The sequence below is a fragment of the Stegodyphus dumicola genome, chromosome X2 (assembly GCF_044657685.1).
Source record: "Stegodyphus dumicola isolate Sdum_Otavi_A_Nest chromosome X2, ASM4465768v1".
Lineage (NCBI taxonomy): Eukaryota > Metazoa > Arthropoda > Arachnida > Araneae > Eresidae > Stegodyphus > Stegodyphus dumicola.
Genome location: NC_140781.1, coordinates 75019513 through 75046888, shown reverse-complemented (window position 1 = coordinate 75046888; position 27376 = coordinate 75019513). Strand labels below are relative to the sequence as shown.

General features: G+C 31.7%; 1 protein-coding gene across 1 annotated transcript in view; it reads left to right on the top strand.

Annotated features, from left to right (window-relative positions):
- LOC118192326 (N-acetylneuraminate (7)9-O-acetyltransferase) overlaps window positions 1–6921 on the top strand; it is an 80564-nt gene extending 73643 nt beyond the window's left edge. Inside the window, exons 15-18 of the mRNA XM_085809717.1 lie at window positions 687–827; window positions 1052–1129; window positions 3324–3449; window positions 6092–6921. Of these exons, the coding sequence (XP_085665843.1) occupies window positions 687–827; window positions 1052–1129; window positions 3324–3449; window positions 6092–6343 (597 nt within the window). The 3' untranslated portion in view covers window positions 6344–6921. The remainder of the gene's footprint in view (window positions 1–686; window positions 828–1051; window positions 1130–3323; window positions 3450–6091) is intronic.
- Window positions 6922–27376: the final 20455 nt, after the last annotated feature.

Here is a 27376-nt window from a genome sequence, read left to right as displayed (position 1 = left end):
AGTACTTCCATAGAAACTGTCCATTTGTGAGCATTGTTAATAAATCTTGTCATTCTTATAATTGTAATAATTCTAATAATATAAAGTTCTAGCAATCTTTGGAGTGAGGCTGGTCAAACTGGTACCTTTGTTGCTTTCTTCTCACATTTTTTTAATTTTTCTGACTCGTTAAATTAGGCAAGTATATCAGCTTTGTACAACCATTCTGCTCCCTCTTACCAATAGGAGGTCAACAGCATTTAACTCACAGGGAATCAAGAACCATCAGTTCATCATCAGTGAACAGCATTTATGCAATAGGCTTGAAACCTTGCATGAGAAAGTGCAGCAGATATCAAATCCTTGATGTGTATGTAATGAAATCATAGACTGGAGTATAACTTCTAATCAAGATACAGATTTTCATCCTTGACAAGCTCATTTCATCTAGTACCCACTGTAGACAGTTTGTTAAACTGTTTTTTTGTATCAACCAACCTAGCAAAAACCAAGACCTAACTGGAATTGCAGTCCCTCCGAAACAATTATTCAGAGACCTAGAATCTACATAGAAAAGGTACAGAAAAGCATCACCCTAAATACTTGGATGTATTTAGTAAAAATTCACATGCCCTTCTTTTGAAATGATCCCCATACAATGGTTTCATTTATGATATTTTTATCAATAACATTTTCTTATTTTTCAGAGTGTAACATTTGGAATGTTGTTTGCTTTTGGTCTGCATCTTCTTAAGCAGTATCACATTTTAGATGACAAAAATAGAGGGAATTTATTTTCCAGGGGCATTTCTTTAACAGTAGCTTTTGCTGCATTTGTAGGACTAGGGGTATGATGTTTCAGATGTTTATATTGTGTTATTGCTGTGATTTCTATACAAAAAGTTATGAATGGCTAATTTTATATGTATTTAATTTTGTTGAAATCATATTCTTGTTAATGAATAATGAAATCAATTTTATTGAAGTTTTGTTTTATGTGTAATTATAGTTTTACAAACATTAATTTTGTATGTAATTGTTAAGATAATTTTGTCAGTTTTTATACTTACAGGGCTATGCAATATTTGCATTTCTGTGCCGAAATAAACTTGAATGCAATGAAATTCATCCATACATTTCATTTGTTCCAGTAAGTTTAATGCATACCTTAAGTTATATTTGAAAGTACAGGATAATTTTAGGCTTCTTTTATTGAATTTGTTATTAGGCTTCTTTTGTTGAAATTGTTATTCAAATTGAGATAAAGGACATATGTATATTACATATTATTTGTATGTCTGGTAGATTCTTGTTTAACTTGTTTAGTCTTAGGTGGGATATACAAATGGCCTGTTATTGCAAAAAAGCTAACAAAATAGCATTTGTAAGTTATAAGTAATATTTTAATTAAAAAAATATACCTGTTCATTGTGTGTAAAAATTTATTCTTGTAGTGAAATTTAATTCTTGTTTTGAAGTGAAAACATACAAGTTTCTGATAAGGATAATATCAATGACTGATGACTTCATTTGCTGTTTGATAGAGCACTTTTATTTTCATTCCAATTGTTAAAATGTTCTCTTTCTGCTTTAGGTTTGTAATTTCAAATTAAATAAAGAACAAGTATGTACACAAAAGGACTGTGATCTAAAATGCATAGATAATTAATTACCAGAAGCACTAAGGTTTAGAGCTCTAAAAACTATAGTTAATAGTGTTCTTGGTTGCATTCTGCTTTTTTAATAAGGTAATATATTGTCTTTGAATTTAGTGCATGGCACGGAATTTGCGGAATTGACTTTGAAAGTTTGATTCATCGGAAGAAAAGGAAGCAATATGGTTAGGAAGAATAAGAGTGTATAAGCAGAGCATCTGTTGTGTATTTTACTAATAAAAATCAGCATTGAATTTTAAGAGAAATGCAGGTGACCTGTGGTATGTATTGTTTGTGGTCTGATGCATAATTTTGAATCAAAGTTTAGGAATGTGTTCCAAGAAGTTCTTCATGGCAAGGAGTGCAACATTATGCCTGTTGACAAGAGCCTTGAACACCATACAGGTGACAGTATGACTTTGCTCAGTTTCGCACCAGTTTTGATGGAGAGCATCCTGGGGGGAGCAGGTCTGATTGTCTTCCATCCTTCTTCCTGTACCACCGGCTTGCCGCATATTTAGAGTGCCATGCAGTCACCATACATTGACAAACATCTATAACTTCTCCGGGATTCGAACCTGGGCTCTTCGGTATGGCAGCCAGCGTTGCTAACCACTATCCCACTTGAGCGGCTAGTCATAACAGTAAATGCCATGAGGTGTTTGTCAGTTCATCCAAAAACTGACTTTGAAATATGCTGCCACTGAATTGAGTACCAATTATCTATTTCAATAAACTCTAGGCAACAATTATTATTAGTCATAATAACTACTACTACTACTACTACTACTAGCTAACAACTACTACTTTCACTTCACCCATCACATAACATGAAGTGTTGTCATGACTAAAATCAACAAGGAACTTCCTTTTTAGTAAAAAGTAAAAATCGAGCGCTAGAGAGAAAAATAAAGATGTATAGTACAAAACATTGATTCTTGCTTTTTTTTCCCATTTAAATTGTATATAAAAGAACATTGTAAGCGGCAACAGCCCTTTCCATTAACTGAAAGTCGGTTAAATTTTATTATAACCTGTAAATAAATTCAATTCATTTTCTAAATATTTGCAATATTTTTTCTGCTTTATTTTCTGAGCAGAGTATTCAAAATTAACTATGGTTTGTGGGTACTTTATATGGTATGGGAAAGCTTGATCGATCTGACTTCAGCATAGCTAAAACAGGATATTAATAATTACAGTTTTCTTATTTTGGTACTGAAGTGCTTTATATAATTAATATATGCTTGTTTAAAATTTTATATTTTATCATAAATGTATGCTGCATTTAATTTAGTAAGTGATATTTTGTGCACTCGTATATAATTCATCCCGGTTGAAAGTAAAAATTTTTTTCTAAATTTTCGAAGTTTCTTCTGTATATGTGAGTTTTAGATTAAATTTAATAAAATATATTTTAAAGAAATGTCGCTCTTAGCATCAACTACTTAATTTTAAAAATCATTTTTCAAATTATGTACTTTATATTGAATCATCTTTCAACATTACTTTAAAAAAATTTAGAAAATACTGTGGAAATTCTTCATGTCCCAGTTAAAACTCCTATAGCATTTATCAATATAAAAGAATAAATTTAATACTAATCTTTTGAAAGAATTTTGTGATATTAAACATATTGATAATGTAAAAGCATCATTATTTTACATTTGCTTTTCATTCATATTTCAGATACTTTCATATCTCATCCTAAGGAATATAAGTGGCTACTTGCGAACAAAGTACAGCATGTTCTTTGCATGGTTTGGCAAACAAGCACAATTTCAAGGGAACTTGGATGAAAACATAAATTTCATTGTCCATTTACAATGGTGTAAAAATATTTTATACAAGAATTATTTTTAGAAAATTAGTTTGTCGAAGCAGAGCATCTGGTGATTGCTGCCAGATAAATGAATCTTACTTATTCTGCAATCATATATACTACTGAATACCTAAAGAAATAGAATGTTGATAGTTTATTTGCATTTTGATAGCTGAGAGAAAAGCATTCATGGGGAAGCATTGCAGTTTTATTCTATGTGTAATGTAGGCACAACAGTGGTCAAGTGGGTCAGAAGATTGAATACTGATAGTTTTTCTAAGATCTAGTTTCTGTGAAGGAACTAGTTGCACAGAGTTTCCTGTAGTTTTTAACACCGTGTAACCTTAATATGAGCTTGGTTTCCATAGAAAGTGCTTGATGAAGGCACATTTTTCTTAAAGTGGCTGCTTTTTATTATTCTGCTAATTTATATAAATTACTTTTCACAAGAATTTAGAGTTGTATTTTTGTTTATATAAAATTTGGCATTATATTCCGTTCTATTACTTCATTGCATACAAAACCACTGACATTCTGACAGCCACATCATAAAAATAGCCCATGTGTGAAAAGGTAGTCAACAAATCAATTCTTTTTCAAAATCCAGTACTGCATTCTAATGGAATTTTTATCCATGTCTGCATTTATCTGCTTTTATTACTGTGAAGCATAAAAATCTGAAAGCTTATATATTCTTATATTTCTTCAGCCTCTAGGCTTAATGTGGAAATAGAATAGTGCTTACTAAGAATTGAGTAATATTAATTAACCCGTAACTGGGGAGGTGCGGTTTCAGAGACCGCTACAGGTGTTGTTCCTATCACCCTATTCTATATTTAGTCTGATTGAGTGGATTCTTGTGCTAGCTTCTCCTTTTGTGACATTGAAAATTCTCACATATTGGCTAACAGTTTTTGCACCTGCTTCATTTTGAAATTCTACTCCATTGTCTGAGAGCGGTATGTCAGACCGCACCTCCCTCTCAGTGTTACGATTTCTGTCCCAGGTGGAAACACGGCTCTGAGACTCGGTCCGAGAAATATCATATATCCTTCTAATTCGCGTTATGCAGAAGTGCTATAAAGAATTCTTGATGAAGTGGAAAGTGAATTTAGCGATGAAGATGAATGCCAAGAAGATTTTGCAGAGGAAAGTTCACATTCCACGACATCAGAATTTTCTGAATTTGACAATGAATGCACTGAACCAGAGACTAAATCGCATTTCATCTATAAAATATTATTATGGGAGGAACGGCTTCAATGGTCATCTGTTGAGCCTCAACGAAATGTGAGAACTCCCGCACATAATATAGTTCATTTTCCAGGATTAAGAGTGTATGGAAAATTGGGTGAAAATACGGATCCTAAAAGCATTTGGGAAGTCCTTTTCACAAACAAAATATTAGAGAAAAAGAAAGAACTGAAAACTTCATATTTATGCATAAGTTGTAAAACACCAGTTTGTTTGGTATGTACACAAAAATTATGTCATGAATGTGCACAAGAATAAGCTGAGTAAGTTGATATCTTTTGCAAGAACACAATAGTATTACTGATAGTAAGGTACTGTGATTTTTTTTTATGTTTCGTATAATATTTGTATTTTTCATCTGAATGTATCAATCACATGTTAAATTAATGGAAAATTATTATTATTCATAAAAAGTAATAGTTATTCTGGTTTGTTTTGCATAATTTACGTTTGCAAGTGGTTTTTCATAAAAAAAGCAGAAAAGATGTTCCTAGTGTTGATTGATTTTTTTGTAAAATAATTTTTTTTTTCTGTTCGAAGATAAGTGTTTATAGAATGTATGGGTAAAATAAAATTTTAACATTTTGATTAGAACATTTTATTTAAACCTTAACGAGACGCGATCTCCGTGACCACACGTCCCCGGTTTTGTCCCAATATTTGACCTTCCCTGTTACGGTTAAATATGAATAATATTAAAAAATAGATGAGAAAGCAATGTAAGCATGAATGTATTGTTAATGAGTGCAATTTTTTATTCCTTCAATTATTTAAAAAAGAACATTAGATTAATCTAAATATTTAAAAATGTTGAGCTTGAAATGGCATGGACTCCCCATCTGTAAAGGGGGAACAATTTGTTTTTTGTTGTTCTTGAAACTGGGAGACCCATATCACTTATTGCTTGAAATTGAGAAAATTTTTATAAGCTCGAATTCCAGTTAAGTCTGGGGGCTGCATTTTACATTGACATATTTCTTTTCCATATAGATAGATGCTTTTAGCTTATAATCATTTATTTTAATACCTATATTCAAGGATAATTTTTTAAATCAGAAGATTTATAGAAAGCTGTTCCTTCAAGCTTTCATATTCTTTTTAAAAATTTTAAATCATGTATATCTTTATGTATGTTTCACTAAGATTTGTTTTCAATATGCTTTTTAATCATAATCAGGGCTGGCACTAGACGTTTTGCTGCCCAGTGCAATCTCTGCGGTTCCTAAATACTGCCACTTTGTACATCCCGAGATTTTGAACTTTTAGCACATTTATTTAAATTCCATTGGCCAGTATGGCCGCATCGATTGCACTGGCTTTGGCTGCCCCTGATTGTAATAGTCATATTCTTGTAAATTCTAATATCTTTCTTCCTATATAGCTTTTTATTGCTCAGTATCACATATGGCTTGCTGCTGACACACATGGAGTTTTGGTATTAGTTCCTGGTTACCCTGTTCTTAATGCATTAGTGACATCTTTCATTTTCATTTGTGTTGCCCATGAAATTCATGTTTTAACTGATATCCTTGTTAAATATGCTGTACCTGCCGACTGGAAATATCTTGTCCGTAATGTTACAATATTTTTTTTATTTCTTGTGCCTATTGGAATACATGATGGGATGTTTTGAAAGATTAAGAACAAAACATTATTTTTCTTTCAAGTTTTAATTAATATGAATTTTAGTTACAGATTTAGAAAAAGGAAAGGACACTTTGTGATTGAATTTTTGAAAACTTAAAATATTTAGTCAAAAAATTATGTATCTGTTTCCAACAGAATTTTAAGCCAAATGTGTATTGCTTTATTATGAAAGTTGTTAGAAATGTATGTTACATTCTGCTGAATCATATTAGTTCAGCTCAAGTGATATTCAAGGATTTTTATTTTTAGATAAAAATAAGATCTTATTTGTTTTACCTGAGTGTAAATGTGCATTCATCATGAATAGTCCTTTTCCATGTATATTTAAAAGTCATATTTCTTTTGCAATAAAATAATTTAAAGTAGAAGTGAGTTCTGTATATAGATATATTTAAAAGCTTGTATATATAATATTTAAAATGTTGTACATAAAAGTTGAAGTCATGCTGTATTTTCAAAGCATACATTATTTGTGATTCTTTTTTTCATCTAATGTATTTTATACTTAATTTTTATACTGTAACTGCTCTGGTAGCAGCCAGAAATAAAAATTTTAGAGTTGTATGTATATTCTTTTTTTTTTTTTTAAATCACTCATTGGAAATTCAATATTGTTATCTACTTGTTTGTACTGATCTACATTTAGTAACCTCTATTACCAGACAAAGGAACATGTAAAAAGTGTTCATGAACGTGTATAAAGGCATATTATCTTGTTTATAATTTGAATATTTCTAAAAAAGTGCTAAGCAGGAAAAGGGAAACTGCAACATCTGCATTTTTATTATGCCTAAAGGGGCATTTTTTTAACGTTTTTTGACTTACCTTTATGTATTAAATATCATGTTCTTCACTCTTAAACCACATGAAATTCAATTCAACAGCAATATCACAAAATATTTAAAAACAGCATATCTTTAGAATTTCTGCTAGACAGTCTTGCACGCTGAAGATAATTTTTCCCCCTTCTCTGTTCAGTGTTGCCATTGCTCGCTTTGAAATCGTTGAGTTTGTTAATCCAGTATTCATTTTAAAGTTTTACAAAATACAAAATATATAATAAAACAAATTCAAAATTGAAAATTTGGGCCTATGTTTGGGTGGAGGATTACATTATTCAAAAAACTGATGGCTCAAGGTATCCTCTTTTTTCACAATAGGAGAAACATGTATACATTCATGCAGATTCTTCATTATTTAATTTCGTTAAATAGAATACAGGGCAATAATATTTGGTGGCAACAATTTAAAAAGTGCTGCCCTGTTCATAGTGAACTGAGGCAAAATGCAGTTTCAAGAATAATAATAGCCCTTCTGGCCTAATTCTTCTTTGGGTTAATAAAATACATTATTAATAGCTATTAAATAAGTTATAAGTGATAAACTATGAATCAAATATGTATTGAATATATTATAAAAATTGAATGAATATAAATATGTATTGAATATATTATAAAAATTGAATGAATTGAATGAAATATGTATTGAATATATTATAAAAATAGTCATGAAACAATTGTTATGTGAGAAATTTAATAATATGGTATGTTATGAAGGATAAAAGGTGAGTAAGTTCTGTAAATAATAAATTTCACTTTTTTCGTAATTGTGATATATGCTTTTAATTCAGTTAATCAGTACTGATCATCATATCTGGATAAATGTTTATCCTAAATAATTTTTCTACAGAAATGCAAAAATTAATAGTTACATTTTTAAACAAAATTTTAAATTTTATTTATCTTCACACCAGCTATATTTTGAAAATTAAATTTTATCCAAAAAGTTTCGATTTTTAATAATGACCATTAAATTCTTATAAAATTATTTCCAAAATTTATGCTTGAAATAGTGGGAAAATATGCCAAAGATTAGTATGTGCTCCTGAAATTTAAGCTTTTTATTAAGAACTGTTACTAAAAGATAAAATAATGCTAAGTATTCTATTATCTTATTTTTGCACAAAATTCTCTTGAAAATTCTTTAAGAAATTGCATTTTCATGACATTTAAATTGATATATTTAACATAAGTATGCCCTAAGCAGATTTTTTAATTTACCGGAAAAGAAATTGTTCAAGGGTGATTTTTTTGAGAAATTTAAAAATATGATCATGCAAAATGCACAAAACTACATATATCTTCTCACTAGGATTAGGACAAATGTATCTCTCAATTTGGACTTTTACATTTCGTCGACTTCAGTTTTATGATTATTGACTTAGAGCTCTTGATGTTACTTAAGGTAGTGAAGTTCAATTTTTCATATCGCTGAAAGGTTTTTAAAATATGCAGAAATTTAAAAGATAATTACAAAAGTTTATGCACAGTGCGAGTTTTAGTTTTAATGCACTGTTCTAGTTTCTTAATTAAGCAAAAGTAATTAAGCTTCTAAACTTTTTAATTATGAATACCAGAAAAAAAGATAATATAACGTGAAAAAAAAGATAATGCAACGTGTAGGGAAATAAAATAAAAATACATGGGGAAATCATGCAAATTTTAAAAATATAAAAATTCAGGTTTTTTGATAAATTAGTTCCAAGTTTGTTAAACTAAACTGTTAACAAGCTTTAAATTAGTTAAGTTCAATTTCATAAGTGAATTTGCTATTCAATGGTACTTGTTTTTAAAAATCTAACATTTGCATCATTTGTTAGAAAATATATCATACAATAATGCTTCTTCCAAAAAAGCACCTCAAATTTTGAATTTATAGCTATCTTTATCGGAACACTTCTTATATTCTGCCATACAGAAAAATTCGTTAAATTGTTCTTTTTCCAGTGCATAAATCAAAGGAAGGTTGAATGATATAAATATGTGCAAGTGTTTAAATAAATTAACATGAATTACATTTTTGAGCTTCATATTTTAAGTGTTTTAAAAAAAAGTATGAGAAATTATACTAAGTAAAACCAGAAATACAAAACGTAATAAAAAATTTATATACACTATGGAATATTGATGTACTGCATTTTTTCACATGCATTACAAATTAAGCAATTTTTCCCTAAACTGTTAATAATAAATGCTAGAAATATAAAATATAAACATAATATGCAAACAGAGCTGTTTTTTATAAGTTAATGGCTATCATTGAAACGTACATTTTTAATACAGTCAAAATTCAGATTTTCAAATAAATTAGTTTTATGTTTTGTGAAACTGAGCTGTTATTAAGTTTTAAACTGCTTGAGGTTCATTTTTCTAATACTATTAATCAATCACTTTTGTGCTATTGTTTATGAAGACGGTCACTGAAATGTCCACAATGCAGTAAAATCCTGATCTTCTATTTGTTTTTTTTTCTGTGTTTTGACTGACTGTCCACTGCATTATGATGACCTGTTGCTAGCCTTGAACATATACAGTGGTGGCCAAAATTGTGGACACTTTTGGAAATTTTTATGTTTTTTAACTTTGTATGCTTATAGAAAACATTACGTTTCACAAAATGTAAACTTGTATATATCATTTTAAAGAGAATTTATTACTGAATTCAATACAAAACACAAAATTCAATTATTTACAATATAAAAAAAGTTAAACGATAATAGTTATCGATATTAGTGATGATTGCAGTGAGTTATCAGTACTTAGTAGGGTACCCTTTATTTTTGATTACAGCTTCACATGGATGTTTCATTGAGCTGACAAGAGTTTTAAGCTCTTCTTTCGCTGTTACACGATGCCAGGAAACAATTATAGCCTCAATTAGTTTCCTTTTATTTGATGGGCGCCTCATTCGGACAAGAGTTTTCAAACGGTGCCACAAATTTTCGATAGGATTGAGGTCAGGACTGTTTCCTGGCGATGACAACAATTTAATGCTCTTTGTACGAAACCACTCTTTCGATATTTTGGCCGTGTGGCAAGGAGCAGAATCCTGCTGAAAAATAAACGAAGCATTGTTGAGAAAGAGATCTCTGATGGAAGGTAGAAGTTTTGGTTCTAGAATAGTGTCAATGTATTTTCTGGCATTCAGTGTCCCATCGATGACACGAAGGCGACCAATACTATCTGCTGAGATGCATGATCAAATCATAACACTAACTGGGTTCTTTACAGTTGCTTGAATGTAGTCAGGATGTAGCTCTTCTCCTATTCTATGTCTTACATATTTTCGCCCATCACTACCAAATAACGATATCTTAGTTTCATCCCTCCATATAACTTGTGACCACTGATCATCCGTCAAATAAATGTGTTCCTTTGCCCACTATAAGTCTTTTTTTTTTTTTTTTTTGCTGAAAATTAAGATAAGGCTTTTTTCGTGGAATTCTACCTCTCAGTCCAACATCTGTTAATCTCCTGATTGTTCTTGAACTGACAGAAACACCAGCATCATTCAGATTACTTCTGATGGCCGCTGATGACATTTTTTTATCTTGGAGACATACTCTTTTTATTCTTCTGTCATCAGTAGATGTAGTGCACCTTTTTCAGCCTTTTCCTTCTTTATTTTTTATTGAATTTGTCTCCTGATATCGTAAACAAAACTTTTGGACTCCTCATGTAGTCACTGAACCACCCACCTGTCTTGCAATTTCAGCATAGGAAAGACCACCTTCTCGTAACACAATAATATTACATCTCTTTCTAGATGTCCAATTTACTTTTTTATTTGATGTCATTGCTTCTTGACTAAATATTAAAATTTTTACAAAAATTCCTACTTGTAATTGCAGTGTATAAGAAACAGGTCCTCCTTCTACAGAACAAAGCAAAATAATGAATTGTTTCAAGTGTAAACATGATGTCAGCTTCTACTGGCAGTTACTAACATTTGATTGATTCTCAGAACAAGAACAGTGATTGGCCAGGAAATCTAGACATTACAAACCACTTCATAACTGTGTTTTTTTATTTATAATCAAGTACATATAACTTTTTTTGTATTGCAAATAATTGAATTTTGTGTTTTGTATTGAATTCAGTAATAAATTCTCTTTAACGTAACATTTTCTATAAGCATACAAATTTCAAAAACATAAAAATTTCAAAAAGTGTCCACAATTTTGGCCACCACTGTATATGTTACTGGCTGAAAGTTTTTGAGTGAAAGGCTGAGGAGTCTAATGAACATTAAATTAGAAAGAGTTTTAACAATGAAAGATGCGATTTGCAAATTAAGTTCATTGTGGAAAATCCCTCGCACACAGCACTAGAAACCGGTTTACAATTTATTGATTGCGAAAGTTTCCGTAATGCAGAATTAAATTCTATTCCATTAGTATCTTTAAAAACTCTAAATTCTCTTAAAGTTTCTATTCATTTAGGTGGAACCTTTCACACAATTTTTTTAATTTCTTCTCCATATGTTACATCATGGAATGAAAAAGACCAAAATTTTGGGTTGAGTACTTTTATAATTTCTTTATATTCAGTGCCAATGTTTCGAACACAAACAGACAGTAGTCTACTTTTCATCAAACCAGCAACATATCTCTATAATTGATTATATTAACTTTTAGGGATAGATGTCCTGCTTTTGCTTAGGCTCACATCTCTGAACTTCCTATTCCTGATTGGGTACGAAACTAAGAAGAGTTGCAGGGGAATCGTAATGAGAGAGAGAGCATTTTCTTTGATCACAACTTTCTGCTGATATAATTATAGCAGAATGTGTGTTGGGGGCAAAAAGAGTATGTACACATGAACATAAAGTTGCAGGTGACACATTTTGCCCCCCCAATCCCATATTTGGTTGCATTAGTGGATACTAATGTAACCAAATACCAGTTAGTATAGGACGTGCTTGAGCAGATTATCTAATTATTTCACTTTATTATGCTCACTCTCACTTAATGCACATTTAAGAACATAAGTTTCTTTTCTTGTGAGGATAACTTATAACGTATTACTGCCACTTTCTTAGCATGGTGTAGTAGTCAGCATGCTCAACGTATATTCGAGGGCTCCGTGATTCGAGTCCCGGCAAGGGCATTGCTAATTTTTCATATCACCTGCTTCAAAAATACCTAATGTCTCTGCAAACTAACTGTAACCAATAATAACAAAGCACTAGATACGATGGCATGACGAGAAATTTACACATTCATAAGTAAATTCTCATAAATTTATTGCACTTCTTAAAAGAAAGATTTTCACATGTGAGTGAGGGGATATTTCTTGAATGTCTCATGAATTTGAGGGAAATAAAGTATTGCGACGTCTTACTTATTGTTAAAATAAAAGGTTATGAATAATTATTCCAAAAGAGCAATTTGCCCAGAAGGACTATTAATTTCATTTTGGCATTATGCGTTGATTCACTACAAGCATTATTTCACTTTTCAAATTGTTGTTTTCAAATATTATCACTCTGTATTATATTTAATGAAATTAAATGATGAAGAATCTGCATAAATGTTTGTATGTTTTTCGCATTCTGATAAAAACAACGGTACGTGGAGCCAACAAATTTTGAAAAACGTAAGCCTCCTGCAAGTACGAGCATCTGGGAGCCCAAATTTCAAATTTGGAATTTGTTTTATTATCGATTTCATATTTTGAAACTTTTAACGAATTTTTGATTAACAAACTCGAGGATTTCAAAGCGAGCAATGGCAACTTTGTACAGCAAAAACATTTTTATCTCCAGTGCATGAGACCGTCTATCGGAAATTCTAAAGATATGCTCATTTTAAAATTATTTTGCGATATTGCTGTTGAACTGAATTTTATGATTTAAGTGCGAAGAACATGATATAGTACAAAGTCCGAAATCCGGACGTCTATTATCCAGAATGATCTAAAATCCAAACCTCAAAGCCATAAACATTTTTTTTTTTGTATGCTTTATGCATGCGCATTTGATTTTTCCTTCCATAATAAAACGTGGAGGTTTTCACTTAAAAATTCCTGTTCTTAATTTCACTTAGGCACTAAATAAAATACCTCGTTATGGAAAACCATCATGTAAGCATAAATTTGTGAGATTAATAATTTGGCTCTGTAGCCGAGTGTCTGCTTGCCATACATCTCAAACCGAAACATTCACCTATTTGATATCCATGACGATGACCTGGCAAGTCATTATTTATTATATTTTGCTTGCATCCTCATCAATACATGACAGTTTCAGTAATAACTCATGCAGGGATGTCTAAACTTTTTTTATATTAGTAATTGAATAACAAGAGTATGGCAACCTTTTATGCTAACATTGCGCTTGGCGATGAGTATAGATTTTTAAATGCTCTAAGAAATGTTGACGAGGTAAAATTCAACAAAAATTTCTAAATGCTAAAAATAGGTGTTGTTAATGAAACTCATAGGCCAAAAGATTGCATTTAGTGCTATTTTAATTAAGAATAACTGATATGTTATTCACCATAAACCCAGAAGCAGCATCGGACAGCAGAATTTAAGGACGACAAAATTTTTGGAATTTGGGGAAGGACCGAGTGGCAAAATTAAGGGATGAGAAGTTTTTTATAATGCAAACTTTTCATAATTGGAAAACATGCATGACCTCGAGCATTTAAAGGAGTAACGATTTTCCCCATTATATATCGTGCATGAATGACACAAGTGTTAATGGATGATTGGTTTGAAAATCATTATATACCCAAGGCTCAGCAACATTTGAATTCCGTTGGTTTACCTCACGACTCAAAAATCGTCCTGATTGTAGACAACTGTTCGGCTAATACTTCACTTAAAGTTTTAGTGAAAGATAATGTATCCGTATTATTCTTCCCTCCAAATGTTATGTTTGTCATTCAGCCTATGGATATCCGAATAGTGCGCGCACTGAAATGCAAATATGAAGTAGCATTTTAAAAATCTTGAACAATGGCAAGACTACCGTATTTGAGGGCTTATAAGATGCACTGGCATATAAGACGCACCCTTATTTAGAAGGCCACACACAAGGGAAAAAAGTTTCAATAGTCCATGCGACAAAACGGTACCGCAATAACGTAAAATGTGGTTTCTTTTAGTTCTCACGTTTCGTAAAAGCCAAATGAACAATCATTGAATGCAATTACCACACATATTTTTATTAAGGAAAATTAACAAACAGCAAGCTATTTTGAACAGGATATGTAAATTTCAATAATGAATAAATGGCAAGCAATCAAACATAATACAAAATAAAGCAGAAACAACAAAAAACACAGATTCAAGGAAAACGTTGCCTATCATGAAATTAGACTTTAATCACTTTCAAAACCATAAAAATCCTTTTCACTATCATCATCATCGAAAACGAGAATATCATCATCACTACTTTTTCCGTCATCGCTAGTATCACCTTCGAATAATGCATCGTCTTCTGTTCCGTCAAGAGCAAGAGTCTTGTTAGATGGTACATCAAATGTGAGTGGAATTTCATCCAGATTTCCTATTTGACCGAGCCCAAAAGAAGTTTTCTTGCTTGCATTTATAACAAACCTATGAAATGCTACTATTTTTTCTTCATAATCTGCTGGCATTTTCTGTGCAATAGTTGTTTTTGTGCACATTGATAAGCCTTGCCTTTTCATGCACCAGCCCTCAGACCCTGAAAAGTTCTGATTCCCATGTTTTTCTGCAAATCCTTTGGTCTCATTGATTGTCATTTTGGTTGAAATACTTATCCCAGATTTCCTCTTATCTATCACCCACATTTTTACGACACTTTCAAGTTCAGGCCAAGATGGAGCTGGAAATCGAAGGTTATGTTTTTGTTTTTTAGCAGTCTTCACTTGATCTTCCTGCAGTCGCCAAGTACGTATCATTTTTTCGGTAGGTGGTGGACCGAAATGCCTTGCTGCTGTTCTTTTTCCATGCACTTGGCATAGTTTAACACTCCTAGTTTATACTGAATTGTATAGCTTAATCTCTTGTTTCCTGAAGTCATATTTTCCAGGGTATTTTTTTAAAACAAATAGTTTTAAGCACCGATACCGACACGTTTATACAGAGTAGCACCGATACCGACACGTGTGTTGGCTGAGTTAAAGAAAGTCTTATGTAAAGAAGGAAAGGCTCCATAGACGTAATGTGACCGTCAAACCTATTCGAACTTTGACATCAGCTTTGAGCTTTAGCGCTTTTAGGCGACAGATATTTTACGAATGCGCAAAATAATTATGGCAGATGTAAAAAAAGTTATGTGTGTCTAGACCTTTATCCAGGCTAAAAATAGCATTCAGTATTGAAAGTTAACCTGTGTCCTTCACGTATAAGACGCAGGTAACTTTTTTGAGACCAAATTTAGGGAAAATGTGTCTTATATGCCGTCAAATACGGCATTCAAGAATTTTGAAATATTTTAGCATAAAAGTCTGCTGTGTGGAGTATCGCAAGATGGATGAAAGATGTGTTTCCAGATACGTTAAAAAATGCTTGGCATAATTTATGGCCAGCTACCATATTTCATGGTGAGGACGATGAAGATGATAGCCGTGAATTTGAAGGTTTTCGGATATCGGAAACTAAAGGTGAAGTTTTCCAGTAAATGGATTTTGTAAAGAAATGTGGAGATGTAATAAATGAAGATGATATAACAGAAGTTTTTCATTGTAATGACAATGCCCTAATCATCAGTCATTTAACGGATGGGGAAATCTGTAGTATGGTTCTAGATCCAGGAAATACTGCTACCAATAGTGAAAAAAGTGGGAGAGAGGTTATTGAAAACAAAAAAATTTCGATTGACAAGTTAGCCAGTATTCTCGACACAGCAATTACAGGACTTGAATAGTGGAACTTTGTAACTGAACAAGAAATTATGTCTGTTTAGAATTAAAGAGAAAGTATTAGCACAAAAAACGAAGCAGCATAAAGAACTTACATTAAAAGAAATGTTTAATAATAAACAAATATTAGATTTTTTTGTAAATTTTGATAGCCTTTATATCATAATTGCTTTTTTTTCATAAATTACTGTTTCATATTTTTAATTGTACAATTTCTGCATGCCATCTTGCCAGATTTAAACTGATGGTCTAATATCCGGAAAAATCCGGAATCTCCGAAGTCCCAACGAGTCCGGATTTCGGACTTTGTACTGTATTTAATAAATACAGGTAACACACAAAATGTTAAAAAAAAAAATCCCTTTGGATTAATAATTAAGATGCAATATTATCACTATAATTTATATCGTTCATTTGTGCTTTTGCAGCTGAGGATGATGGTTCAGTAAAACCGTGAAAACTAGTCCTTTGAAAATTTGAAAATATAACGTTGATTTTTGTTGTTTGACTTCTAAATTAATCACTTTAAACATAATTTAAATCTGAAACCCTTCAGATTTTTTAATTTTTTTTTTTTCTTTTAAACTGTGGTTCAGTTTTATGAAAAGAAGTAACGGAGCTTATTTAGGGCTATCGTATGCTTCAGCTAGAAATGTAATTTGTCTTAAAACTGAGAAGTACTGGAGCCAGGCACAATTGAAGTACTGATCGAAAACAAATGAAAAGGTTGGTCTGGAAACAATGATTTCAGTTGAAAGCATGCCCTGAATCAATATTTAAATTGAAGTCGATGTTGGTATATACGAGATATATACGATGTTGGATATAATATTATATGAAGTCGTTGGTCTTAACCTCCGTCAAAGTGTTTGTTCCCCAGAGAAAGCCAGACATGCATTTGGAAGTGAATCGATTTTTAAGGCATATTTATTTTTAAAATAAAATGTGTCTGATAAACTGTTTTTCACTCACATAAAAGAAAGACAGACAGACAAAATAGACAGATGTCTTTTGTTGCACCCGCTAAGTCTTTCTGCACCGATGGGCAAAAAATCAAGCATAGGTTCGAAGGAACGTAATGGCTAATTGCACCAATGGTGCGAATAGCTAACAGGCTATTCACACCACCTACGTTCGCGCATGCGCACAAGCAGCCCAGGTACCAGCATTTTACGCCGATTTCCGTAGAGGCCAGTTTACATCCGTCAGAGCCACTCGTAGCGAGCCGCGTGTTCGTGTGTTTCGAACCGAGTGAACGGACTTGTACTCTGATAGATTGTTTACACCAATCAGAGTGGACTGACAACTTGCCTCTGTTTGTTTACGAAATGGATACCGACTTGGCAGCTGTAAAAAAGAATATGCATTGAACATACATAGATGTTCTTTGGCTGCAGTGCTTGAAGTCTGGGAAGCAAATAATCTGCTGTAATTAATTATGCAGAGTTCTGATTGGAACTGTGTTATTTCTAGAGAAGAATGCAAAATTAACACATGGAATATTTATTCAAAGCAACCATTAACAAGTCAGAAGTAAAATGTATATCATCTACCTAATTATTCAGAAAATCTTAAATAAATAAGAAGTAGCAAAAAACTTGGAAGCATTACATATATTACCACAGGTAAAAGAATATGTATGTTATGACATAGTTCCAACAGGAAGATATTTATCTCAAATTCTTACTTTTGGATCCTACTGAAATTGTGTTTCTGCACAACACACAAAGTGATATCAACAAAATTAATAATGGTTAAATATAGTGATTATATTTTACTTTTAAAATGCTAAAACTGATAGTTTAAGAAGATTAGAATTCGTCTAGCATAATTTGTATAAACCTTAATACACCTTCAGTACACTCACACATCCAAGCTGAACATGTTTCACATCCAAGCTGAATTGTAACGAATTATAGCCCAGAATGTTTTCATACAAAGCAAGAAATTTAAATATCCCCAATAAAACAGATCTACATATTTTTTTCATAATTCCTTTTTTTTTATTTTTATAGTTTATAATATATATTTATTGCATCCTCATGTAGGATGCTTGTAGAAAAATGAATATAAGCTCACATAATTATAGAAGTATGCAACATCTTAATGAAGCAGTGAAGTGTTCCCTAAAACACTTCATAAAATGCGTATGCATTAAAAAGTGCCGTGGTTTGGCTATCGCTTTACATCTCGGCATTATAGAACTCACTGTCACGACGTCCTTGCGCTGCTCGAATAGATTTTTCAACAGGTTCAAAGTAGAAACGGAAGCGCTGACTCATTTCCCCCTACGTTTCTACTCCGTCGAAGTGAGCGTTTACACCAGGACTTAGAAGAGAAGGGCTAGCTCATAGAGCTTTTCCCCCTGAAGCAGAAAGTGAGAAGTGATGACGTAGCCATGATGACCCTGAGCGCTCCAATATAATTCACAGCTTGGAAATTAGCGTTTTTGAACCAGCGTTTAAAATGAGCTGTGTGTGAAAGATAGCTATAATTTGGAAGAGGCAATGTTACTGCTTTATGAATTTTAGACTGAACCATTAAAAAATTTAATAATGCTTACTCAATTTTAAAATAATAGATAAAATGTGCTACTCTTTTAACATAAAATTCCGTGTTTTTTTTATTTTTATTTGCAGGTTTTTTTTATTTAATGCACGTTTATTTCTAATCATTTCTTTATTTGCATGCTAACTGAGAGAATTTGTATGCTGCTTCTAAGATAACTATAATAGCAGCTATTTAAATTTACTCAAAAAACAACTTTACATTGACATAGGTTTAAACATATATGACATATATGGCAACATTTCTGCTAACCTACGTTTGATTTTTTGCCTAATTGTAAATTTTACATTGTTATAATTCTCTTCCGATTCAATATAATAGATATTTTTTAAATAATTTTGTAATTTACACTTATATCTATATTACAATTAAATAAATGTATATAAGATTGTTACCTTAATTTTGACAAAATAGCTTTATTCAGAGTACCTAAAACAGTTATTTAATTTTTCAAAAGTGTGAGTAAAGGAAGCAGGTCTTTTTACGCCAATTACTTTGATGTTTTATACTATTATATTTTATCTAGAATGCTAATCTAGCACAAAATCTAATCAATAATTAGTTACAAAGGATACGATAAGAATAACTTTAACAAGTACTTTACAGAATTAGTTTGTTAAATACTTGTTATTCTTGTTGGTACTATTCATAATACCGAAGAGGCCCACCAGCGGCCGAGCGGTAAAGTCGCTGAACACACACTGGTAGTTCGGTCCGAGGTTCTAATCCCGCGAACGGGCTGGCTGCATGGATGTTTTCGTGGTTTTCCCCATGTGTAACGTGTATACGAGCCAGTTTACCTTAGAAAGTCCTCCACGAAGGCATCCCTTCCCTTAGGCAGATAGCTCTAGTGTGATTTGCCATAATTAAATACACACATACACATAATACCGAAGATATTATCGATTAACTCATAGAAGTCAGATGCTTTCTGATTTCCTGTGGGATAGAGTATACCTTTTGCGGTACTTTTTGAAAATAATGTTTTCTCTGGAGCGACTTTTTGTCTCTTGTTTCCCTTGACCATTAAATAATTTGTTTTTGTTTGTGACACAATTTGATTTCTTTTCAATCTCTATTTAAAAACCTCTTTAAAAATATCAAAATTTAAAGCAGTTACATCTTCTAAAACAAATCCTCTATCTAAAACGCGGTTTCTCAGTAATTTGAGCCAGAGCGCGAAATGAGACCTCTGATTAAAACAAACTGCACATTTTGAAAAGAACCAACTTAGTCCAGTTTAGAGTCATAGCAGAGTTTTCAATGTATATGCATTTCGTCGAAACTGAGAACGCATATTTTTTCTACAGAATACAAATATTCGCCTCTTTTCTTCTTTAGAGTAAGAACATTACTTTGAATTCTTGGACTACACTAAAATTTAGAAAACACTAAAAAATAAAATAAACACCATTTCTTTAATTTGATAATACTAGGTAAAGATATTCCAATTTTTTTTCTTTCCAAAAATCATAGCTTTAAGATGACAGAGCCCTTATGACGATGCTACGTGAAATATTTTCACTAGTCCACTTGATTTTTTTCTTCTTTTTCAGTAATGCATTAATCTGCGTCTTTATAAAAATAGGCTTTAGACATTTTTCCAAATTCTCCGATTTGTGCTCCCCCCCCCCAAATTTCGCTATTTGAGATTTTAATTTCTGATACCAATTTCTGTCTAGATGTCGTCCACCTTCTTGGTCGCTGAACAAACATTCTAAAATTGTTCTTTTCTCTATTTTTCAATACTTTAATACAATTTTCTAAGCATATTATTTTGTTCTTCAAATTATCAATTGCATTCTTGTTTATCCTTAAACATTCAGGATGATCTACATTTTCATTTGTGAGTTTTATTTCAAAATCATTAAAATTTGATTTATTATTGTCATCATCAATTTCGATTTATTATTGTCATCATAATTTACTTTCGGCACAGCATTCCATTCCAACAGTTTCTTTTTGTGGCTATCCAAACAAGCGATTTTTCATATCATCTTCATAAACACTGCATAGAAAATGTTCGCTGCAAATTTTTCCGCTCTTCGCATTAATAGAATCTTCTCTTTGACATTTGTGTATCCATACATTCTTCAAAAGCAAACTCTCATTTGAATCCTTTGGTCCCATGAAATAAAATATCTCATCCTTTCATACTTCTGTAAGTGCTACGGCACATTACTGCAGCGCAGAAAGCCATATTACGTAAACGATACTTTACAATATAGAATTTAAAATAAAAACTGACTAAAATTACATATATATAAATTATTTTAAATATATACATTATTAGAAAACAGATATATATATTATTAAAATTAATTTGGGATATGTAACCTCTAGAAAATCGTCTCGCAGCTCAATGAAAGTACTGTTTTAAACGCGGGAAATCAGGACAGGTGGCATCACAGTGACGTCAGATTATTGCCTGTTACGTCCCCCCATTAGGCTCGCGTCGGCGAGGAGTCGAACAAAGAAATGAGCTAGCCCTTCTATTTATCCCTGGTTTACACTGTCAAAGTAATCGTAACGAGCGACTTTCTCCGAGCCGCTCTGACAGGTTAAACTGACCTTAAGGCAGGCGGTAGTGAGAGCGAAGGCTGTTAACCCTAACTCAGCAATTTGAAAAGGTTGTTAATAGTTCACCAGCAAGAGAATAATGTGCAAGTAATAATTATCAGTTATAAAGACGAGGTCAATCTATATACATGATAATGTTCAGGAAATGATTAGATAAAATAGGGATTTAATGATGGTTCTAATTGCAAGCGAGGACGAATAATTAGTTAAAAAATCTTTAGTGTATTGACAAAAAGGCTACAGAAATTACTTAAATTCTTTTATTTAACAGAGGAATTTTTATGCAAACTTAGACCCTATTCTTATAGCATAGGACTGTCAGAATTTATAATTCAATAAGAAAACTTACTGAAAATGATAATATTCTTATATATTCATCACTTTTTCAGTATCCACACAGGTTTATAGGTTCAAATGCCATATTTCAAAATCAAAGTTATTTATGAAATAAAACCTTACAAAATCTGATAAATCATTTGTGTGTGCAAATTTTTAAATCTAAATCTCTTACATTAAATTATTTCTGTCTTTTAAATTACATCCCATTATTTATTTCAATTTAATTGATTAATGTGTTTGTACTAATATTTCAAAGTTCTTTGGAGCACTTTTTGTGTCCTGAAAATGCCAAGTATTTCCATAAAAAAAAAAAAAAAAAAAGCAGGCATACAGAATAATTCATTTAATAGTTCATATAATCGCTTTTAACATATTTCATGTCTAAATTTTCTACACAAAAATCCTCTGTCTAATTTTTAGTACCTTTTATCGGACGAAATTTTTCAAAGAGGAATGAATTAAAAGCTTGATTGCGCAAAACACGTTTTTAAAGCTAAATGTATTCTAAGAAGTACAGAAAATGTCAACACGATTTTGTCCCCCCCTTCAAATCATTCATTTAAAATATTCAAACCGTTCAGGAGAAGGATAAACATTGCGAACACAAAAATCTGCCCTTTTTTTATATATACTTTAATAAAAGAAATGTGTTCCTTCTTTTTATAAGAAAGGAACGCATTTTCCTTTCTAAACTTTTGAAAGTCGCCAACGCTTAAAAAATGATAAATTACGCCAAGGTAGAAACCCGCCTTTGACAACTCAATGCGCATGCGTGGTTAATGTTGGTGCGAATAGCTTAAGCGGGTAATCGCACCGGTGGTGCAAATAGCATCGGCCTCGAAGGAAAGGGGGCAATTTCGTATTTCAGAGGAGAGTAAAAAGGAACTTCGTATATTTTATACGAGTTCGAAAGGCCAGGAAGAAAAGATGGCGCAAAATAAAATAAAAAATAAATGGCCCAAAAGGTGATGGAGGGGAAAAAATATTAATAATTTAAAAAAAAGGGGGGCCTAAAGAAAAGAAAAGGAAGTAAGAGAATTTTCTTTAAAAAAAAGAACAACGATTGTGACCATGAGTGTAGTCAAAAAGAAGAGGAAGACATTAAATAGAGTCTTCCAGGTGTGTGTAATGAGTGTATTTTGTAAAGCTGAATAGATGGGGGAAAATGAATTATAAAAATATAAATATTGGGGATCCAGTCACATAGCAGTATAAGTCTAATTTAGAAGCTAACTTTTACTATGACAGGGAAAGTAAAATTAAAAATTTTTAAAATAAATTTTTTTTTAACATGGGAAACAATATGTTAGCCTCTACCTTGAGACACAGTAACAAAAGACACATAAGATCAAAATACATATAATATCAGGCAAAATTATATATTAACTAAAGTAGCATCATCTATTGCAGTTTCCAACATATTCATACATTATTCAGAAAACAACGTCAGACAAAATCATAAATCCAAACAGTGCGAGAACATAGCAGAAGAAATAAATTACATAGTTTATTTTAATTTTAAATATTTTTTTAAAAATTAGCATTTTATTTATTTATTAATTTAACCGTCATAATTTATTATATCTGTACTAGTTTATCAAGTTGAGGCACACTGTATTAATATATGCTTTTAATTTAAATAGCTAGGAAATATAGATTAATGTTTGTCTCTCATATGCGGAAGGAGAAAAACCGTAAATCTATACATTCATCGAGGCCCAAGATCGTGTTTTTTCCCTCTCGAGAAATTCCTCAAAGGGGCCCCGATGGGTAGTGCTAACAGACGACACTACTGATAAGGATAGCGTCCCTACGAAATAGTAAAAAAAAAAAAAAAAAAAAAAATCACATGATTTAAAGCAATTACTAAGTATTTAATGCCAGAACATAATAAAGTGAGCATAATAATAATGAACATAATAAATAAACGAATTTAAAGGGACTTTAGTGACAGATATTTGATTTAGTTAAGAGAAAAGAAGTTCTACTTATCTGAATGTTCCGTCTTCCTGTTGTAAAAGATTGCAAGGAAGATAAGACCTTTAGGTACAGAACTTTCGGTTTTGAGAACAAGACATTGTAGAGGATATTCGCGAAAATTTTTCTTAAGGAAATGAAAATTTTCTGGAAAACACCTTTGAAAATTTAGGAGCTCTTCTAAGATCCTGCCTCCGTACGTGATCACAGCGCCCTCCCCCGAGCAGACATTTTTTAATGCCTTACTTAAAAGAAAGACAGTCAGACAGACAAAGTAGACAGATGTGTTGTTTTGCACCTGCTAAGTGTTTCTGCTCCGATGGGCGAAAAATCAAGCTTAGGTGCGAAGGAAAGCTATATAGAAAGGGGGGCAATTTTTAAATTTCAGAGGAGAGTAAAAAGGAACTTCGTACATTTTGTACGAGTTCGAAAGGCCAGGAAGAAAAGATGGGACAAAATAAAATTAAAAATAAATGGCCCAAAAATAATAGAGGGAAAAAAAAGGGCCTATAGAAAGAAAAGGAAAAGAAGTAGAAAATATCCTAAAATACGATTGTGTCCATGAGTGTAGTTAAAAGGAGAAGAAGCTGTCTTCATTTACAATAAATATTGTCTCACAGGTGTGTGTGTGTAGTGAGTGTTTGGTAATGCTAAATAGATGTGATACTGGGAGGGGGAAAAAAGCTGACAGTGTTAAAATGCTTCGTATCAAGGTATTTAGCATGGGATACAAAGTAATATGTATGCTTGCATCCTGAGACACAACAGCAAAAGACTCATAACATCAGACAAAAGTGTATATTAATTTAACTAAAGTAACATATGTTGTTTTCGTTCCCAACATTTTCATACATTTTTCAAAGAACAGCAGCAGACAAAAAACATAGAACCATACACAATACAAGACCACAACCGCACACACACAAAAAAAAGTATATAGGTTTATATATATTGTGTGTGTGTGTGTAAATTACGCAGTATATGTATTAAAAACTTAAATTAAACATAGTATTTATTAATTTAACTATCATGATATATTACAAGTTTAATTATTTTACTATCATAATTTATTACTAGTTTATTAATGCTAGTTTAACACATTGAGGCACACTTTTATTTACATAAGCTCATAGTTCTAAGAATTTATTTAAAGAAATGAAGAATAATCCATCCCTTACATTTGGAAATAAAATAGATGTGATACTGGGAACAGATAGCAAGGAACAGTATGAGAAAAAAAATTGGTTAAATATAGTATTATTTAAAGGAGAAAATATATTTAAGCAATCTAAAAAAAGGAAACCAAAGAGAGGGAAGTAGCGCGATGCCCAAATCCTCAATTTTCCCTCTCACGAGATTCCTCAAAACAAGATAAGGGGGGCTTTGTAGGTGGTGACGGACGTGAACTGATAACATTGGCGTCTGTTTGGAATTGTAACCACAAAGGAAGCCACAAGCAATGAGCAATTTCAAGTATTGTTTAATGCTAAAAACTGATGAAAAATTTAAATTAATTGATTTAGAGGCACTTATTTATAGAAATTTGATTTAGTTTAGATGAAAGAAGGGTACTTATCTTAAAATTCCAGGCTTTCGTAGTGTATCCTCACATTGTCCGCTGTTTCATTCTCATCAACATTGGAGCTGGAAATCTCTGGTAAAGGTGTAGGTTTTGTAGAAAAAACACTATTTCAAAGTAATTATACAGAGGGCTAAAGTTACGATTTACCACAGAAACTGAGAAGTACCGGTGGGCTCCGGCGCAAATTAAGCTCTGTAAGCGCAAACAAACTGCACATTTTGAAAAGAACCAACTTAGTCCAGTTTAGAGTCATAGCAGAGTTTTCAATGTATATGCATTTCGTCGAAACTGAGAACGCATATTTTTTCTACAGAATACAAATATTCGCCTCTTTTCTTCTTTAGAGTAAGAACATTACTTTGAATTCTTGGACTACACTAAAATTTAGAAAACACTAAAAAATAAAATAAACACCATTTCTTTAATTTGATAATACTAGGTAAAGATATTCCAATTTTTTTTCTTTCCAAAAATCATAGCTTTAAGATGACAGAGCCCTTATGACGATGCTACGTGAAATATTTTCACTAGTCCACTTGATTTTTTTCTTCTTTTTCAGTAATGCATTAATCTGCGTCTTTATAAAAATAGGCTTTAGACATTTTTCCAAATTCTCCGATTTGTGCTTCCCCCCCCAAATTTCGCTATTTGAGATTTTAATTTCTGATACCAATTTCTGTCTAGATGTCGTCCACCTTCTTGGTCGCTGAACAAACATTCTAAAATTGTTCTTTTCTCTATTTTTCAATACTTTAATACAATTTTCTAAGGATATTATTTTGTTCTTCAAATTATCAATTGCATTCTTGTTTATCCTTAAACATTCAGGATGATCTACATTTTCATTTGTGAGTTTTATTTCAAAATCATTAAAATTTGATTTATTATTGTCATCATCAATTTCGATTTATTATTGTCATCATAATTTACTTTCGGCACAGCATTCCATTCCAACAGTTTCTTTTTGTGGCTATCCAAACAAGCGATTTTTCATATCATCTTCATAAACACTGCATAGAAAATGTTCGCTGCAAATTTTTCCGCTCTTCGCATTAATAGAATCTTCTCTTTGACATTTGTGTATCCATACATTCTTCAAAAGCAAACTCTCATTTGGATCCTTTGGTCCCATGAAATAAAATATCTCATCCTTTCATACTTCTGTAAGTGCTACGGCACGTTACTGCAGCGCAGAAAGCCATATTACGTAAACGATACTTTACAATATAGAATTTAAAATAAAAACTGACTAAAATTACATATATATAAATTATTTTAAATATATACATTATTAGAAAACAGATATATATATTATTAAAATTAATTTGGGATATGTAACCTCTAGAAAATCGTCTCGCAGCTCAATGAAAATACTGTTTTAAACGCGGGAAATCAGGACAGGTGGCATCACAGTGACGTCAGATTATTGCCTGTTACGTCCCCCCATTAGGCTCGCGTCGGCGAGGAGTCGAACAAAGAAATGAGCTAGCCCTTCTATTTATCCCTGGTTTACACTGTCAAAGTAATCGTAACGAGCGACTTTCTCCGAGCCGCTCTGACAGGTTAAACTGACCTTAAGGCAGGCGGTAGTGAGAGCGAAGGTTGTTAACCCTAACTCAGCAATTTGAAAAGGTTGTTAATAGTTCACCAGCAAGAGAATAATGTGCAAGTAATAATTATCAGTTACAAAGACGAGGTCAATCTATATACATGATAATGTTCAGGAAATGATTAGATAAAATAGGGATTTAATGATGGTTCTAATTGCAAGCGAGGACGAATAATTAGTTAAAAAATCTTTAGTGTATTGACAAAAAGGCTACAGAAATTACTTAAATTCTTTTATTTAACAGAGGAATTTTTATGCAAACTTAGACCCTATTCTTATAGAATAGGACTGTCAGAATTTATAATTCAATAAGAAAACTTACTGAAAATGATAATATTCTTATATATTCATCACTTTTTCAGTATCCACACAGGTTTATAGGTTCAAATGCCATATTTCAAAATCAAAGTTATTTATGAAATAAAACCTTACAAAATCTGATAAATCATTTGTGTGTGCAAATTTTTAAATCTAAATCTCTTACATTAAATTATTTCTGTCTTTTAAATTACATCCCATTATTTATTTCAATTTAATTGATTAATGTGTTTGTACTAATATTTCAGTTCTTTGGAGCACTTTTGTGTCCTGAAAATGCCAAGTATTTCCATAAAAAAAAAAAAAAAAAAAAAAAAAAAAAAAAGCAGGCATACAGAATAATTCATTTAAT